Source organism: Centroberyx gerrardi, chromosome 18, assembly GCF_048128805.1.
Source record: "Centroberyx gerrardi isolate f3 chromosome 18, fCenGer3.hap1.cur.20231027, whole genome shotgun sequence".
NCBI classification, from domain to species: domain Eukaryota; kingdom Metazoa; phylum Chordata; class Actinopteri; order Beryciformes; family Berycidae; genus Centroberyx; species Centroberyx gerrardi.
The window spans coordinates 1,418,448-1,438,089 of NC_136014.1; the positions used below are offsets into that span (position 1 = coordinate 1,418,448).

General features: G+C 40.2%; 1 protein-coding gene and 1 long non-coding RNA gene across 3 annotated transcripts in view; both read right to left on the reverse strand.

The window, feature by feature from the left end:
• dcbld1 (discoidin, CUB and LCCL domain containing 1) overlaps positions 1 to 19,642 on the reverse strand; it is a 47,233-nt gene that overhangs the window by 6,041 nt on the left and 21,550 nt on the right. The window contains exons 3-9 of one of the 2 annotated variants that reach the window (XM_078289941.1): positions 13,766 to 13,912; positions 12,837 to 12,888; positions 12,054 to 12,126; positions 5,097 to 5,230; positions 3,599 to 3,621; positions 1,089 to 1,319; positions 137 to 258 (exon numbers count right to left, since the gene is read on the reverse strand). In XM_078289941.1, coding sequence (XP_078146067.1) covers positions 137 to 258; positions 1,089 to 1,319; positions 3,599 to 3,621; positions 5,097 to 5,230; positions 12,054 to 12,126; positions 12,837 to 12,888; positions 13,766 to 13,912 — 782 coding nt within the window. Of the gene's footprint in view, positions 1 to 136; positions 259 to 1,088; positions 1,320 to 3,598; positions 3,640 to 5,096; positions 5,231 to 12,053; positions 12,127 to 12,836; positions 12,889 to 13,765; positions 13,913 to 19,642 lie in introns of both variants that reach the window. The other variant, XM_071899459.2, reaches the window with a different exon arrangement.
• On the reverse strand, positions 16,834 to 18,712 carry LOC144542758 (uncharacterized). Its single transcript, XR_013507444.1, has 3 exons — positions 18,396 to 18,712; positions 17,752 to 17,821; positions 16,834 to 17,226 (listed from the first exon to the last, which is right to left on the reverse strand). It is a non-coding gene; the product is annotated as an uncharacterized LOC144542758 (long non-coding RNA).

Genomic DNA, 19,642 nt, shown 5'->3' on the forward strand with positions numbered 1-19,642 from the left:
GATTTAAACCACTGTGAAAGTGATGTCATGGCAATGGTGCCTCCTGGAATTTTCTACACTACAGTGTACATTTTAAAGTGATCTCAAACGCTGCGCATCACGTCATGACAGTGATGAGCAGTGATGATGAGCTGACCTGATAGTCTGTTGCGTTGATTGGAGCATAGGCTCTCCAGCGGCTCTTCTCCTTTACTTCTATCCTGTAACTTCTAACATAGTAGTCCATCTGAAGCCATGTAGAACCCGCGGTCACGATACCTAGGGAGGATTTCAACAAGCACGGTCATCCACCTAGCTAAGAATTATATACATTTGTAAATGTATTGAATCATTTGTGAATCTCTACCAACTGGACATCAGGAAGAGGGACACAAACAACACAAAACACCAATATTTCAATTTCTCCATATTCTCTCCAATCTGTACAATCTCCTCTCCACTATGATGTTCAGGAGTGGTTATGGTACATGTCAAGTCAGCAAAAAGCATGGAAATGCCTATGAAATTGGTCTGGTGAGCAGTAACAACATTTTATTAGGACTTATGGGAGAAAAATTTCCACCCATCATTCTATAAAATCTCTGTCTTATTTTAAATGAATTTCAGTCTCTTAAAGCTCAGAAACTCTCTATTCATTATTATTCATGGTACCATAATTTATCTGATTCTGTGCATAACAAAAGTTTGGTATTTGTAGTAAACATCAAATCCACAATTTTATGACGATAAGAAAGACCTGACATTACCACTAGTGGCCATGCAGTGTTACACCAACAGCCATGCTCACACATAACACAGAACAGAGCTTTCTCTTTCAAGATAAATCCATTCCAATCTATACCTGATTCCCTCCTTTACACTTGAAAGGCCAAGAGCCCACACTGAGCACTGAAATTGAACAATTACTGTACATTTCTCCAACACTCTAAATGCAGTGTCTAAATATTCTGCTTTTAAATGCCTGGGTTTTAATCATTCTAAAAAATGACAATAAATTGACTAAAATAAATACAGCTTGGACACTGTCTATGTCAATAATATGTGTGTATGTGTTCTGTGCTTCTATGTGACAGCATACAATCCATTACCAATGATCTTCTTCTTCTCTCCCAGGTCCAGCTGCAGCCATTGCATGCTCCCATTCTGTTCAGCCACCCAGGTTGGGGTAGAAGTTCTGGGCTCAGCCAGCGCCTGGGCCTGGCCTCGGTCCTGGGCCTGGATGTGGGTGCTGCTGTTGGGTGGCCTCGCCTCCACACCCTGATGCCACCATGAACTGGCAGTGATGGCTGCAGGCCTCAGCACTGACTGGTTCTGACACTCTGATGACAGAGGCATGGACAGCAGGACAGAATAGTTAGACTGATATCTGGGATCAATATTGGCCGTTTATTAAAAATATGATCTGGTCTAGGCTTGGGTGATATTCAAAATTTTATATTGCGATACTGTTCCGCCAAAATATCGTGATATACGATATAATTTAAAAAAAAAATGTTTTCCCCCATTTTTTTTTTTAGGGGGGTATTTCATTTTATTTCTTCCAAATTCCATCAAATTTCTGGGCTATAATAATAATTATTATTATTTTTATTAACAGCCTAGAAATTTGATCTTACTATTCAAGCACTGGAGGAAACAATAGCCATTTGATATAATTTGCTCATTCCTGCCATTTCCAGAAAAACAGGCTGATTGCGGAAAAGGGAACCCACTTGAATTAAAAATACACTTTAAATATGATTATTATTATTATTTTTTTTTACTATCCTACCACTAGTAGATTATAGGTATATAAATTTAAAAGCCTGTACAATTGTGATCTAAGCAAGACATGGTGCCATGGCCGGGAGGGGTGGGGAAAATTGATATTTCTATATCACGGGAAATACAGTGATATTCACTAAAAATATCACGATATTCGATATCGGTCCAAGCCTAATCTGGTCCAGTTGGTATTGTCCACCTCTGATATGATGGATATGGTGCAGTTTGATAGGGAAAATTAACCCACTGAATTAACCCACACTGATAAAATAGAGAACCCATGCAAGAAAAGTATTTATTTACAATGTTTAAAAAGGATTTATTTTAAAACACTGGACTACAAACTACAGTAGTCCAGTGTATAATAACAAATCCTTTTTAAACTTTCTATCACCTAGATGTTTTGAAAATGAACTTACACAGACATATTTATTTACAAGTGACAAAGAAATTCTGCACTATCTGGTCAGAGCAAATACATATATTTTCCCTTAAAGGCAGGAGATGCACCTACTCCTGGTTTCTTTCCCTGCAAAGACTGCAGGGAAACTGTAGCATGTATGGACTCCTCAAAACGAGTGAGAGCTTTCAATACTACTGTCACAGGGAAAAACTGTTTTATCAAACAGTTCTTGACCTAATCATGACCAATCATGACCTAATCATGCCCGGATAGTTATTGCCGCCATATTGATGGCTCAAACAGTGACAGCTACAACCATGGACAGTGCTACGTCTCACCTCTCATTACATGAACGAGAAAAATATTCCAAAAAGATTGTGGTCCTTGGAGAATGTGACCCATACTCTATACCATCAACACCGCTGACACCACTGAGGTCTGCACATGAACTCCCGGAACTGTCCTTTCAGGACGCCTTCAGGTATTTAACTGCAGGTATGGATAACGGTGACAGTGTTTATACCGAGTTAATTAAGGTTAATTTTGATATCAACTATACTTTGTAGCTGCACAAGACCATTACATAGATGCAATCTGAACCTCTGGCACCACCCACAATCACTTAAAATAGAGCAACCCATCAACCAAGTTGCTCGCAGTGTGAACACATGGTTAGAAATGAAACTAGTTCAACTAAAATCAAATGTGGGTAGTATTTTTAGTAGTCTATTGAATTTATATTAAAAAGGAATTGCAGGTTTCTCTGACTGTGATAAGCTGCTGCCTATGTTCAGTGGTATTTTTGCAGTGATTTTATCAGACATACTGCAGACATTGCAGCTATAGATATGATTTTTATAAAGTAGTTTGAACTACTTTAAGTAACTTAAGTTAACAAAACTTTATTTCCCTTTAGGGTAGCTTTGCTGTGAGTCAACATGTTCCAGTGGGAAGTAACTGTTGCTTGTAATAGTAGACTTTAAAAGTAGCTTCCCCAACACTGGTGAGCTTGTCCACACAGGTAAAACTGAATAGCAGGGTGAAACTGTGTGTTTGTGTGTGTGTGTGTGTGTGTGTGTGTGTGTCAAAGCTAGTCCCTACAGGTAGCAATACCAGGCTGAGACCAACTCTTGGAAACAAACCAAAGATTAAGAGTTTCCCATGCTTCTACCACTCATAATTTACACTGACTTCCCACACCTGTAAGCAAATGTTTAATTTCATTTTAATTTCATAATAATTTTAAATTGGAATACTTCATCAAATACTAAATCCAGCCAGAGTCAAAAACATCATTAAGTTATTTAATGAACTGATGTGATCTAGATCTCATTTCTCTGTGTTGGTTCATAAGGTTAAGAAGGTGAAGATATCATCCCACAAGCTCCAGAGCATTCATTTAGTTGTGAAGGATGATGAAAGCATTCTTACCATTGGAGATGAATGTGAAGAGGCTGTCAGATAAAGAGCCGCTGAAAGAGAAGAATGGGAGAGTGGCATATTATCCATCAAAGTCAGTCTGGTAGCCTCACTAATCACCATCGTTGTGATAAATGGTAGTTCTGTTAATGCACAGTCAATAGCCATTGTGCTCGCAAAGGGCTGTCCCAGAGATCCCCACAGCCTCTTCCTCTGTCTGCACCCACAACCTGCTGTTATGTCATTTAATACTGTACATTCTGCAACACAAACACGCTATACAAATATACTGTATGTAGATAGTTGTGGCCAATATTTTCCATTTACTAAAAATGGGATACGGTCCAGTCAGTGTCATCCAGTGTTAGACCGATATATGGGTCCAATATTTTACTTTCATTGCAGTTTGATTGATTACATATTTATTAATTAATATATATATACATATTTAATTAATTGAACAATACTACAATAGCTGTCTATGGGAAGCCCTTAACCTGAATTGATTCTAATGAGACATTTTGATCAGACTGTGATCAGAGTGTGCACAAATGTGTTTTATTAGGAGCACCGCAGGTGCTGGAACCATATTGTCTTTGTTAGCATTCTTCTTCCTCTTCTGCCTTAAAACGATCTGGATTTCAGAGACTGTAAGCCCAGACTGTAATCAAATTTGGTGGATAGGTTTCAAATCTCCCCCACTACTCAGGCAAAAACAAAAATCTGGCCGTTCGGTGTAACATCGACAGAATAAAGTAGAGTTTGTAACTATGTGTGTGTAAGTTTTCCCGTTTTGCTACTCTCTATCAGTGATTGATGTAACACAAGTGTAACACTAGTGATTCAACCTATAGCCAGTTCATGAAAGCTTTTAGATTTGCTGTTCTAAACACCTAGAGTTGTATTCACAAAGCTTCCTTGTACTATGAGTGGGTCCTCGTGGTGAAGAAAATTCTTAGCATTATGACATTTTCTAAGAATTTCCCTTTAAAAATAAGATTAAATTAAAAAGATAAATGCTATTTATGAAGCATCTTAGCCCTTAAGACAACTCTTAAGGTGAAAAACTGTTAAGAGTAGGAAGGAGGACTTTTAGGATTTTCTTAAGCAGAGGACAAAATTGCTGCAAGAGGTGGAGGCAAGAGAAATGTTCTCCAAACGCTGAATGACAGTGAGTTAATACAGTGCTACAGATTAGGGGATGATGTTGTGATTGATCTTGATTTCATTAGAGCTCATTCACAGCCTCATATTGTGAGGCAATTTATTTTATCCCCACTGGACGTGTGCATGTTGCGAACCAACAAAACAGTATTTATGGATAGAGTGGGCTTCCCCGGTGTTGTCTGGGTCATTCATGGTACACATTTCTCCATCAACAACCCTATTTATTGGGCTTGCCAATATAGACCAGCAATCATACTTATTAAGTCCTGAGCCATTTTTACCTCCTCTTACTGTCAAATTGATAGACAAGTCTATAAGATTACTTAAACTAGTCAGTACTCACTGTTTGGACTGGACTCCATTGGCCCTGGAGGCTGGGTAATGGCTTAAGCCTTTACGACTCTCTACTGAAACCCACCCTCCCTTCTTGTCCTGGATCACCCCGGCATGCACTGCTGCCTTGCACAGCACTGATGTCTGGAGGAAAGATGGAGGAAAAAAATATATTTTTAGAGCAAACATAAAGACAAAGTGGTTTTGCCTGAAATGAGCAATCAGATATGTGACATAAAGCAGACAGACAGAGCAGGACAAAAGACATCGAATGGAAGATGTCATCTACCAGTAATCTTTTACAGACTCCATCTATCCATCTCCATCTATTCATCCACAGCTTCTTTGTTCTCATGACAAAGGAAAGGATAAATTAACCTCAAGACAATGCAGCACTCCTTCATTCATCAGTGTCAGTAGACGGCTCTTAGAGAGCTCAATCTAAATCACTCAGCCATTTTCAAGATGAAACTAATGATTTCCATGTGGAAATTAGCTCATTGCATCAGCAGATAGTAACAGCATACAGCAGAGAAAGAAATATGCCTTTCAGACCTTATTTACATTCAAGTCCATACAATTGAGAAAGGCCTTACGAAAAATAAACTAATACAGAGGTGATCATATGTGTGCAGGAATGAATTAACTTTTTTCTATGGACTTGGAACTTCAGGGGGAGTAATGCATTTGTGCGTGTGTGTTATATTTTATTTTTCTAGTTTACATTTAACTCATGCTTTCTTACTCATGTCACTACGCCTTGGAAAAAAGGTACACTTTGATTGCATTGATTCAGGCCAACGTTACTGTAATTACAACGTCAAGATAGAATTTCAGACGTTCTGCTTGTCCGTGTGCAGCAAAGGACACCGGTGCTTAGTTTAGGAACATACCTGTGGAATTACCTCCCAGAAAATGGCCCTAGCCCCACCCTGCAGGCTAAATAAAGAACTGGATGTCTGGGGCACTTTGGGGTGTGTATAAAAAAGTTATTTCCATCATGTAAGTAGCTTGGAATACCTTCCAATCAATTTACGGATGTCTGCAAGTTTCATCAAGGTACATCTAAGACTTCTCAATAGCTTTTAATGCCACAGAGAATGAAATATAACACTAATTTCACATCTGAAACGAACATTAAAGTGAAAAAATAAAAAAACAAAAAAAGAACTTTTGTCCTATTAGGACATCGGTCTGCATTATTGAGCTAATTTCTCACTAGAAATTCTTTTAAACTGAAAGTAGTTGTTGAATATGTTCACAAACGTAAATGTAAGTTTTCAGGCTATTTTCGAGGCCTCAATTCAAATGAATGGGAAGTAAAAATCCCAATGCTACAAACTCGTCCAGCTACATCCGATCTTGGTGAGTACTTTATATTATGGTTTTCATGGTGGTCAAGTGCCGAATAACCCCCATGTTAGAACTAAGTGCAATATTGCCTTAAACACAAGAGGAGGGACCAGCAAATGTCTGTCATAGTACATTATATGGGATTGGTGGAAGATCCAACATAATGGTAATGGTGCGATCATAATCCGTTTGTTACATGTCGCAACTTAAAACAATTTAACAAAAAAATTTAGCCGGCTGACGTTGTGGCACTAACGGCTAATTAGATGGCAGCGAGCACTTATTGAGAATAGAGATGTTCCGATACCATTTTTCCCTTCCCGATACCGATTCCAATACCTGAACTTGCGTATCGGCCGATACCGAGTACCGATCCGATACCAGTGCGTTAAAAAAAATATATATACGTATATTATTATTATTTTTTAACAGCTGTATACTACTAACCCTGTATGGATGCGATATGATTGCTATCATTGTTGTATGGCCTGGCTCAGGTTAAACCCTTTGTAAAACATGAACAAATACATACAGAGAATGAATGCCATAGAACTTTCTTTTATTATCTAGTTTGACAGTCAGTCATAACTGAAAAAGAACATAAATAAATCAATCTAGGAATAAATAACAATTCCTTTAATAAATTGTTAAAGTGCAGCCACAATTTAGTAAAATAAGACATTTAAATAGTACAGTAACAGTATAAAACAGTAGTGCAACAGCAACTTAAAAACTAAACATTCAAAAATAAACAAGAATTACAATTACAGTGTAAAACAAAAGAGCAGCAGCTACACAGTAAACAAAAGATAAGTTCAAACAAGTAGGCTACACATTGCAGTAGCAACTTAGTATTGCTCACAATTTCAAGAGCAATGGCAGGTTCTTCTTCAAGAAGATGAGCATTTCTGCTCTCTCTCCTCCTAGCCTGTTCCTCCTTGCATCAACAATGTTGGAGGCTGTGCTGAACAGTCTCTCGCTATCCACACTGGTACAAGGAGCACAGAGAAATTTTGCAGCAGTGGCAGCTAGGGTGGGAAACCGAACTTGGTTGCCTCCCCAGTACTGGAATGGGCTGTCTGAGCGCGGGATAGTTTCCTCTGTCAAATATGTCTGTATTTGAACCTGTGTGCTTGTGCTACTCGCCCCACGTTCCTCATCATGCTCCTGCAGGATTTCCTCAAACAGGCCCTTCAAGCTGCTCTTTCTGCTGCTGCTGCTGCTGCTTGGCTGTGCTTCCATACGTAGGGCCTTTCCGGCGCTGGCTCTGCTGCCTCAGTTGTGGTCCTCCTCAATGACTCCTCCACTTCTCCACCTCTTGAGTCAGTGCATCCTTTGCATGCTTGATGCTGTCTGCACTTGTGAAGTATCTGAAATAACAATAAAACATAATAAATAAATGTGTAAAATAAACAACAACCTCCTCCATAGTAGCTCTTGATGGTGACAGACATAGGTTAATGCAATAGTAATGCATATGATGCATGTGCATAAAATAATAACAATGCAATGTCTAGATATCTAGAACACTATTTCTAAGTTTTGTTTATAATATGGACTATTACATTTAATAAGCATACTATTAGACATACCTGTCTTTGAAACGCGGGTCCAAGAGAGTGGCAACTGCATACAAGGGCTCATCCTCGATGGTTCTGAATCTTTTGTTGACAGACTCTAGAAGGGTAGTTTTCATCGTTTTTATACCCGTGTCCTCCTGGTTCTCCCGAGCAAGCAGCTGTTTTAGCACCGTGACCGAGGGGATAACTTCAGCTGCAGAGGAGGTGGAGGAGCTAATCTGTCTGGTCAGTTCTTCAAATGGTGCCAGAACGGCGAAGGTTTTCTCCAGCAAAGCCCACTAGTTGGCTGTTAGGGTCGCTGGCAGGTCGTGGTCAGCTCCATATGATGAAATCGATCGCTTCTGCTCCAGTAGACTCTCCACCATATAGAACGTGCTGTTCCACCTCGTCGCCACGTCTTGGTGCAGACGTTTGGTGGGCATTTGGAAATCTTTCTGGATATCCTCCAGGCGTGTAGTAGCCAGTGGCAAGTGTTTAAAGTGCCCAACTATCTTTCTACCATTCGCCAGCGCATCGCTCACACTTCGCTGTGATAGTAGCCTTTCGTGCACCACCAGCTGGATTGAGTGGGCGAAGCATCCCAAACTCGACACGTCCATCGCTTTCTTTATGTTGCTTGCGTTGTTGCGCAAAACAACATGAACGTTGGACTTGGGGATGTTCAATTTTACCAGCATCCCTTCAATTGTTTCGGCAATTGATGTGCCAGTATGTGACCCACGGAATTCGTTTGCTTGCAGCACCGCACTTCGAAGAGCAAATGTCGAATCCGTGTCCGCCTATTGTGCAGTCAAAACTGAGCAAAGACATTGGGCACACGTCGGAGCTCCAAATGTCAGTTGTAAAGCTAATCGCCTGCATGTCTTTTAGCCTATATGAAATGTGTTCCCTCACTGTCTCGTATAGTTTGGGGAGGGCAGTTTCGGAGATGTATTTGCGACCTGGCAAACTGTACCGTGGCTCCAAATGAGCGGCGAAATTCCACATTTTCGACCGACAGGGGTCGGTCGTCCAGAACAATGAATTCGACAAGTTTGTCGGTTATCTTTGTCGCTTTTGGGCTGTCTTTGTGGAATTTATCACGTCGTTGGAATGCGGTTTCCAACGTTTGCTGCTGCAGTTCGTCCTTTTTTTCCCCCTTTGCCTTGGTGAACTCATCGTGCTCTTTCGCGTGATGCGTCTTCAAAAGCTTTATAAGATTGCTGGTGTTGAAATTGGTAACACTAGTGCCACCCCTCGAAACTAAAGCCTTGCATACTGTACACATTGCCGTTTTACTGGTGGGATTTTCCAGTGTAAAATATTGCCAAATTGCTGACATTTTGCTAGCTCTGACTAACGTTACACTCTCCGCTAGCACCGCACGTGTTGTTGTTTGCCTGTGTAGCGTAAATGAAACAGTAGTTGCCAGTGGCAGCACAGCGCAACTTGCTGTGTAGGCTACTGTTTTAGAGCGGCGAAGAAGAATTGATTTCTGTGAAAACGGCCGTTTTATCTGGGTGAAACTACTTTAAAGTTGATTTTTTTCGGGGCTAATAAATGACGTGATATCGGATCGGTGCATAGACTCGCGTACTCGCCGATACCCGATCCAGCATTTTAGGCTGTATCGGAGGCATTTCCGATACTGGTATCGGTATCGGAACAACTCTAATTGAGAACACTGGATGAGCCAGGGCATCTATCCCCAGTAGTGCCCGCGTGTCCACTGAGAAAAACAGTGGGCAGTAGAGGTGGGCGATATGACGATCTTAGATCATAACCTGTGAAAATTTCTCCACGATCTGCCTTTACAGAGAGATCGTAAGAATCATGATATTCTAACACAATCCCAGTGTATTTTGCAATGCATTCATTCATCATAGTTAGGCAGAGACCACTCACACACAGACTACTTCCAAACTGCTTTCACAACGTAATTGTTTTGCGTTGCCCAGACTCAATCACACTCCGTTTTACAAACTCTGTTGGTGACTGTTCGGACAAGCCAACTACCGTAAATCCTCTAATATTGGCCCGGGCCTTTATTTACCTCAACTGCAGAGGGTACCAGGCCTTTATTGGAAGCAGGCTTATATTAGAGACAGGCCTTTATTTCTAATTCCCTCTGTTTGATAAGTATATTTGCTCATATTTTAGTACGAAGCCTCCTTGTTTTCTGATCTGCTTCTGTTGGGGTACGTTAGGTAGCTGTTTTTTTGTTACTGCAATGCATTACCGATAATTACGGTAATCGACGACGGCATGCTCCAGAGACTTCCGCCGGCCGAGCCATCTTGTGGCACTTGTACGTTACTACAAACTACAGTTACAAACAGGCACCAGAAGTTTACCAGTATCCACCGTTGTTTGCATGTAAGCTGAAGCTAACTGAAGCTAAGAATAGAATCTATACAGTTATATCATATCGCCGTTGGAGGTTTTGGCGCGCCGAGGGCTAGTCTTGTTTCCTTTGTTTTTTTCCCCGGCCTGTATTTGAGGCTGGCCTTTATTTGTTCGTGTCGACCACGCCCCCGGCCATTATCGGAGACCCAGCTTTTAATTGACTACAGGCCACTATTAGAGGATTTACGGTAAATGGCATAGTCTAGAATTTGCTGAATGTTGATAATTTACAGAATCGCAGTGAATCAGGGCTGTACAATGCAGCAATATTATCGCATTTTGCTATTAAAAATGTACTATGCGAACATGAAAATTAATCCAATCGCACGCGTGAGAGAGATTTGCCTGGTTCTTATTAGTGTGAACATCAGTGAGGGTTCCTCGGACAAGTTACTCAATTTTCCATGATCTACTTGTCATGGGGCGGTTTTGATTTTTGGTACATTAAATTAGGTCTACCTACTTGAATGTGTCTCCATTCTGCAATGTCTAGAGAAGTGGACTAATCCAGTTGTGCATCGACCCTGAACCCACCAATCACAGTCTGTTGACAAATCGCCTCCTCAATAAAGTGTAATTCAAAATATTGGCAAAAAAGGAGTAGACTTTATAACATGTGAGCCTACTGTATATATACATAGTGTTATCATAGTGTTATAAAGTAAGCAAGGGAGAAACTTTCCTCCCTTGAAGACACAGTTTGATCCCTCCATGCCAGATATGTTTTGCTCAGTTTGCAGATGATAGGCTACCCAAACAAGACAGACAAAACAGGGACATTCTTTATTGCCAACGTAACGTCCAGCAGTTGCAAAACTGGTGAAAACAGCTTTATGGGTAGCACCCATGTGCGTAAGAATATTGTAACTTGACTCTTGACTCTTGAAATCTGAGGGGCCTAAACCCTAAATGCCCTGAGTCAAAGCACATGACACGGTTAGCACGCTTGTATGCATACACACACAATCTAGTTTTTAACTGCTTGACCTGTGTGATGTAACTGCCAGAGATGCCAGAAATGTGGGAAATTGGTTGGTTACATAAACAGATTAGCTAGTTTATCAACATGTGTAGGCTTGTCTGAGAGTGACTAAGAAGGGAAGTTTTCGATATGGAAAACCCTATTATGCACTGACAGGGTCCCCAGCAAAACACAACACAAACAATACTTACTCCTATGAAAGCTTTCAGAAAGACTGAAGCGTCTAATGTTTTACATTATAGAGATAATCATGATGGTGAAAACAGAGATCAATGCTGTTGTCACATGAAAACCTTGTGACTCCAATTTTGACGACTGTATTTAACTGTGTTGAATTCAAAGATGGCGTGGTCCTTTATGTGCTGGAACCAAATTGTTGGCATGTAGGCTATACCATTCCGAATCAACTGAATAATGTCAAAAATGCACGCCTGTCTGTCAGAAAATAAGGCTGAAATTTGAATAATGGCAAATATGCATGTGTCTGACAATAAGGAAGTTTTATTAACTCCTTGAAACTCTGACATTTTGGAAGTACAGATTTTCCTCAGACAACAGCATTATACCACTGCTTCTAATGATTAGACTGGATCTGATGGTAAATCTGCTAAAACTGGCAGTGCCAACAATACAAAAGATAGCAAAGACTATTGATCCAGTAACTTACATGTCGATATCCGTGAGAAACATCCCCAGACACATCCCCTTCCACACCTCTGCATCCAGCCGGACAGTACTTCCTAATGTTGGACACAAAAACAGAACAACACAACTAGTTCTCAACAGCTGCATACTACAGCTGGGAGGTCACCAATAGTTTAGAGACATAGCCATACGTATACTCTTCTTACACATTTTATTCTCTTTTTATTTGTTTTTATTTAGCTTGTCCTGTATTTCTTATCTAATGTCTTATATACCTTGTGAATTGCCTTTGTGTATGTGCTACATATAATGTGCTATATAAATAAACTTGCCTTGCCTTACTGATCTCTACTCCAAAAACAGGATGACTGGATTTATACTATTCAGCTGAAACATTTTTGACTTGACATTTTATTGTTGATTTTACCTCAGAAAGCAGTAGCTTGGTGGTAGTTCAACTAAATTGGTTCCTATTATAGTTGTTTGTCATTATGATGTGTAGTTAACTAATGACACTACCCTACTAAAACTATTACACTATTACTACACTACTAAACCATTTTTGGCTACAGAACAAGAATGGAACAGAATAGCATATTTCCATCCCATTTTTTTCATTTTATACACTACTTCAACTCCTACTACTATTACTACTGCTCCTACTACCGCTACAACTACTAGTACTGTTAATACAACTACTGCTGCTGCTAGTGCTACTACTGCTATTGCTACAGCTACTCAGCAGTACTACTTGAGCCACAACGACTGGTCCATACTGTATATCAAACTCCAGCCTATATCTCACCTGTACTTTGGTGCTGAGAAATAGCTGCCTCTGTCTAGACATGTGAGTAGATCTGTGGGGAAACACAATAGTGGTTAAAAATAGGCCAGACTGACAGAGGAGAGCCATTCACAACAACAGGACATCAGCAGCAACAACAGGATGACCACCCTGCTTCCTTCACTCCATCTGGGATAAACATTAACGAGGTTCGGCTCACTTTACTCGACTTGAAAAATAACCAGCAAAATTAGCGTCATGACATACAGTGTAAGGACCAGAAAGCAGCAGGACGACCTAGCCATTTTGATTTAGGGCTGGGCGATATCTATAAAAACGATATCACAATATTGTCATGTGAAAATATTGCAATATATGATTACAACCCTGGTGTTCAGTACAACAGGGAATATTGTTTCACCATTCTGTAGTGCCCTAAAGCCGAAGCAAAAGTTAGCATGCTCATATTTCTTGCCAGAAACCTTTAAGATAGGCCTAGATAACAACAAACACTTGATTGTAGGATATTTGTTGCCCTAAAATTCACTTTGTACTGAAACTAGTTCATGTTTCATTTTAATTATTTATTCTCTAAACTCACACTTCTGCTGTTGTTTACCTTATGTAAATATAAAGGTAGCCTAATGCGAGGAACAGGCCTGTATTCCGTAATCCCGTAAGCTTGGGAAAACAAACTCATGTTTTTTCCCAGACCTATAAAGTAGACTAGGCCTATAACATAAATATGAGACTATGTGGGATACAGTCTTTTATTTCTTTTTTCTTGCTTGATGCTAATTGGCTTTCGCTTTACTACATCAAATAAATTTCAGTCTGAAGTTTAAAAATTTCATCTGGTGCCTCAAAATTTTTTCCATGTTCTGTCTGAATGTAACGTTAGAGGGAATTTTCCCTTACTGTCCGACAATCTCTGTCAATAACAAACTCACCTCGGTGGCTGGTTGTAGAGTAGGACAGCAGGAAGCCTCGGCCAGAGATGTGGTTTCCACTGCGGAACTGGACGATGAGCTGGCTGGATTCTGTGTGGAGGGGCTCTCTGGGGTAGGACTTTAGACTACCACAGAAGCTTCCATAGACTGAAACAAAGAGATTTAACAGCTAATGTCAATAACACACAGTTGTGAGCAGAACTCTACACAGGAGACAACCAGCATTGAGGAATGCAGTGCATCCTAGTATCCTAGAATGTGTCTTAGGGCTACGCAATAAGCCTAATCTATATGAAGGGAGCAGCAGTTTATTTCAGAGAAAAGACACGCCACCAATCAGATTAATCCAGAGTATCTGCAGATTTCAGAAAGCCAAATTTATTATGTTTTAAGAATGTTTTAATGCTGCCGGGAATTAAATTTAAGACCAATTTAACAACCAGAATAAACAAACAAAGATCTGCAAAAAACAGCCAATTTCTGATTAAGCATAGCTAAAAAAAGTTGTAAAACTACAAAGGTGCAGAATAAGAAAAAGGACATTTGGAAAGCCGGTAAGATGCATATTGTACTACTACACTATTAATCTAAAAGTGGACATAAAGTGCAAAGAAACCTGTCACTGTGTGGTTAAATAAGATGTCTACTATACCTTCATTTAAGACATTTTAATACTTTTTAAGCCCTTAAATGTAGACAGTTTATTTTACTTTTTTATTTTTTCATTTGTTAAAGGTCCCATAACGTGCAAAACCGGATTTCCCTTGTCTCTTTGATTATAAAGGAGTTGGATGTGCTATCTAAACATCATGGAAGTATCAAAACACATGGTCCCCAGCTAAATCCACACCAGCCATGTAAAGAAAATATGCCTCCAAACGAGCTGTTTTGACTTCCGTAAATTTGTGACGTCACAAAGGTACGCTCATTTCATATGCCCGCCTACAGGACCGTCCCTCATCGCCCACCCGGCAACTGAATGAGGAAGACCAAACCCTAGCATAGCATAGCACGTAGATAGCATAGCAGAAACAGCAGAAAGATGTCCAGAAAGCATTGTGCCGTTGTTGGCTGTCGGGAAACAAACGTTTCCCTTCACAACCTTCCAAAGGATCTAAACACTAAAAACGAGTGGCTAAAGTTTCTTTTTTCCCCAGTTCCACCGAGTGTTAGCCAGAATTTGAGTGTTTGTTCAGCTCATTTTAGCACCGACTGCTTCCTCAACCAGGCGCAATACAATGCGGGATTTGCCAAGAAGCTACTCCTGAAGGATACGGCCATTCCAACTTTATTGGGCCCTACGCCAAACCCGCAACCCAGTCCAAGTCAAACCCTGCAACCCGTAAGTATTTCGGCAACATATTTTATGTTTTATTGAGGAGGCAGAGTATACTGTACACTGGTGATAAACCTGTTGACCAACGCAAAGACAAAGTAGTGTCACAATGGCTCTGACAATACTTATATTTACGTGTTATCATCATGTTGCTGGAAGGATTACGTTACTATCCACAACAACTGTGTTTTATGTACAATATAGGCTATTTACACGTTGCGTTGTCTTGTGGATTAATATCCGCCACGCCAGTGATTCATTTATGTGTTATCGTCATGTTGCTGTATGGATTACTATCCACAACAACGGTGTTTTATGTACGATATAGGCTATCTACATTTCTTACTTGAACACATCAATAAATACTTTGTATTTTTTTTTCTCCACCATAAGAGCAATGAGGTGGGAGGTAGTTACCACATGGAGCTGGCGGGTCTGAAAAGAAGCCTGGAACTTCTGGAGGCAAGTGATCTGACCTTGGACTACATTTGTCACTGACCATCACCCGCAGAGCCAGAAATTTCTGAAGGAGCGTAACATCAAACAGTTCTATGATGTCTGGCATCTGGAGAAAGGTAACAGTTGTCTTGCTTTTTTTTTTTTTATAACATCTAATGTCGTGGTTCACAGAGATTTAATTGTACATTGTGTCCACTTTTACATGTGGTCATGTAAAAAAAAGTTTTAATTTGCACTTCATCAAACTGTACTTTATCAGGGTTGTCTAAGAAGTTAAACAAGATCGGCAGAGAGGAGGATTGTCAGTTGGTGAAAAAGTGGCAGCGTAGCATCAAGAACCACATCTACTGGAGTGCGACCACCTCTACATCAGGACCAGAGAAAGTGGCAAAGTGGAAGTCACTCATCAACCACATTCAAGACATCCACACGCACGATGACCCCATCTTCCAAAAGTGTGAACATCCAGACCGAACGTCTACAGACCGCAGCAAGTGGTTCCAACCAGGTGTGTATTCCAAATGCAATCATTTGTATGTTGTTATATTTTCTGCTCAAGTTATAGTTTGCATCACAGACTAACCAAAATTAGTCACATTTTAATTTATTGCATTTAAATGAGTAAAACGATTGATACGAAGGTACACGCATTCTCCTGCCTCCTAACTTTTATATCCATTTCATCATCATGTTTTGGTTATTCCAGGTTCAAAGGCACTCTTCAAAGTTGAGAAGGTCCTGACCAGCAAGAGAGTCCTCAAAGATGTGGAGAAGCTGAGCCCACACTACCAGACTTCTTCTCTAGAGGCTTTTCACAGTGTGATACTACGCTTCGCACCCAAGAATGTGGTGTTTCCTTTTCTTGGAATGCTGTGCAGGTATGTCCTGACAGCCCACTGCATTCAAACTGTGAAAGCCACCTGGCCAAATAGGAAGTATTTTATAAGGTTTTTAAAAATGAATTTATGACGCTGACATCTATCCATGTTCTAAATGCTAACTGGTGTCATTTTTCATATCTTTCCATAGTTTAGCCTACCTAAATAACAATGAGGCAGATCCTTGTATAAAATTGTATTCAAGTATAATGAACATATTTATGTTTTTAGGTTGTACCTGGCAGCTATGCATTTCAATGAAAATGCTCACCGCCCACAAGCGTCAACATCTGCCGGAAAGCCTGTCTACAAGGTGAAATTTCCCAAGGCATAAAAGGGTGAATGCACTGCAAAACCAGTGAAAACGGAGCCAACATACTGTGAGTTATTAAAAGTTGTATTTATTTCTCAATATAAAAATTACATATTTACAGTTTAGTAATGCTGGTGAAATAATGTTTTTCAGGTTACATCAACGAACTGATGGAACTCCTTTTCAAAAAGGTGTTCCATGACCCCACACCCTGCATGCAGGAGGTAGAGAAGATTCACATCCCAGAGCCTCTCTCTTCCCAGTACGATAGATCGCCAAAGGATGAAGTCATTGCTGGCTACGTGTCTCGCTTCAGTCGAGGGCAGGTCTAAATCCAACATACTGGCCAGCTGCATCAGGGAATTCACGTCGAATATGTAAGACCACACACGATGGAATGACGACCCTGACCCTCCGGCCCAGATAGCCCCAGCACCAGCTGACAAAACTCCTGTATGCCAGATGCCTGTAACACCTGATGGAAGGGCAGAGCATACAGTGTGGCTATAGAGCAGTTGTGTCAACACATTGTGTTATACCATTGACATAACATTTGTTTTTCATTCTTTGTAAATGTATCATAATAAAATTCTTTACTATTGCAAGTACTTGTTGTCACATTACATTTTTCTTGATCTTCAAATTTCATTTGCTGATAAATTCTGTATTACTAACCCCTATAGGTATGTACACAACTAGATATTGATGTATGTGCAAGGTAATGGCAAGACTTAACTCTTCTATCCCTCTAAGCCTTAGAGGCCCATAGTCAGCTCTGTAAATGTTGAGTGCAGGGAATACACATTCAAACAAACAGGCTCTAGGCCAGGGTGAAGGATCATACATGTGGGAGGGCCTGGTACCTGGTTAATTCGTCTTATAACCTATTGATTAGGGAAATATGATGTAACACTAATCTGATTATGCTCATTTGTTGAAGGAATGTAAAGATTTATGCAAGCAACACAGATAGTTATTTGCAAGTATGTAGTGTAGGCACCTTGGGTGTCTCCTTGCAGCATACGTTTTCTTGTTCAGTGGGCATCCTGGCACAATTCCCACAGGTGCACCTTTGGAAAGATGTAGTATAGTCTGAAAAGGTCATCTTTATTGGTAAGTTACAATACCAATCTATCACATTGTAGCTACAAGGGTATGGAGAATTCCCAGGTAGCAACATATCAGTTCAACGTTCCCCTGACAGGCAGCATTGACATCTCTTTCAGGGTTTTTCTCTATTACAAAACAAATGTACTTGTTCTAGCAGTCGAAGTGTAGCCTACGCTAAAGAAGGCCCGTGTATTTCTTGGTCATAACCGGGTGTCAAGAAACCTGTTTATTTCATTTTCTGTTTGAAAGAAAGGAGGAGAAAAGGAATATCAAGTCCTTTATAAAATTTCTATTTGCCATTTCTGACCAGGAATACGAGAAATTCCTTGTCTTTACGTTTTTCTATATTGGAATCTGTTTCTGACAATAACATAGAAATAACCGAAACTACACGGAACACCTACAAAAAACACACTTTCAGAATGTGTAGCATAAGTTACACAACATTGATTGTACGCTTGATAGTGCGCACTCTTCTTTTGTAAGAAATAATACACCAACAAAGGATAAAAAATATTTTTTAAATGTATTTACCATTCAGAAACGTTCTGATGTAATCGTCCTGCTTGTTGCGGTTGTTTGTTGTCTTCTCTCTCGCTGTCTTCAGGATCAGACTCTGGCTCAAACATGTAAGGTTGGACCAGATTATCTTGAGCTGCTGCCATTATTTACCGGCGTTTTCGCTAGCCTACAGCTAATCGCCTGTAGCTGGTGGGGGCATGGATTTCCGTGCTGGACTCAAGAAACAGTTAGCCAATCAGACCAGAGGGTCGTTAATATTAATGAGCCTTAAAGACACAGCAGCCAAAACAGCCTGTTCTTGGCAAGGCTCTGAAAGATGCTGGGGCATGAACGTGTAAAAAACGGATTGAGAGTGTTTTTGGTACATTAAACCACACAAACGTTGTTTATTGGAGTCCAAGACATGAAAAATAACACTGGAAAGTGTATGTTATGGGACATTTAAAGCAATATTCCACTTAGTTTTAACATGGGGGTTATTCAGCATTTGACATGACACTTGCCATGTACTAAATGTACAAACTTGCAACCATAGACCTGAATTTACAAACTTGCAAAACTTTTACAAGCAGGAACCTAAATGTACAAGTAAATGTACAAGTACACCATTATGATAGATTTAAGTGCTATAGTTTGCTCAATCACTGATTAAATAAAGCCCTATCAAATCTATTTCTTATGGGTGCATTTTTTCATACAGAGATACTCACTTCATTCAACTAAACTCCACAGATTTCTAAGCTGATTTTTCTGATTGGTGGGGCCCATAGGTGCAGCACTTGCTTTGCCTGGACTAGGAAATCAGAAAAACGTAGGATTTGCGATCTTCCCCGTAGCCCCGTAGCAGAGGGTCGAATTCCATAGTTGCTATGGGTAAACCGTAACAGTTGGCATCTCTGGAAACCCATGTTCTGGGATATTTCTCAACACGAATTCAGTGACATCAGGTAATCTTTATAATTTGGAGATGAGGTATCGTACAAATGAACATATCTGTGAAACCTCCTCAGCTAGTCTCTGTTCGATCTGCTCCATGTTGCTGTCACTCTCAGCGGACATTAACCAGATACAGGTAGGAGGAAATTCGAAGCGGACCCAGTTCTTGCGATCTTATGTCGGCCTACGTACAGTTATATTTTGGGGGAGGTGCACGTAAGCAATGGCAGCAGCCTCTGCAGGCTACACCAGCACTGCAAAGACCTACGACGTAGCTATGGCAACAGTTCAGCGCAGAACTACAGTATAAATCAGCCTTAAAT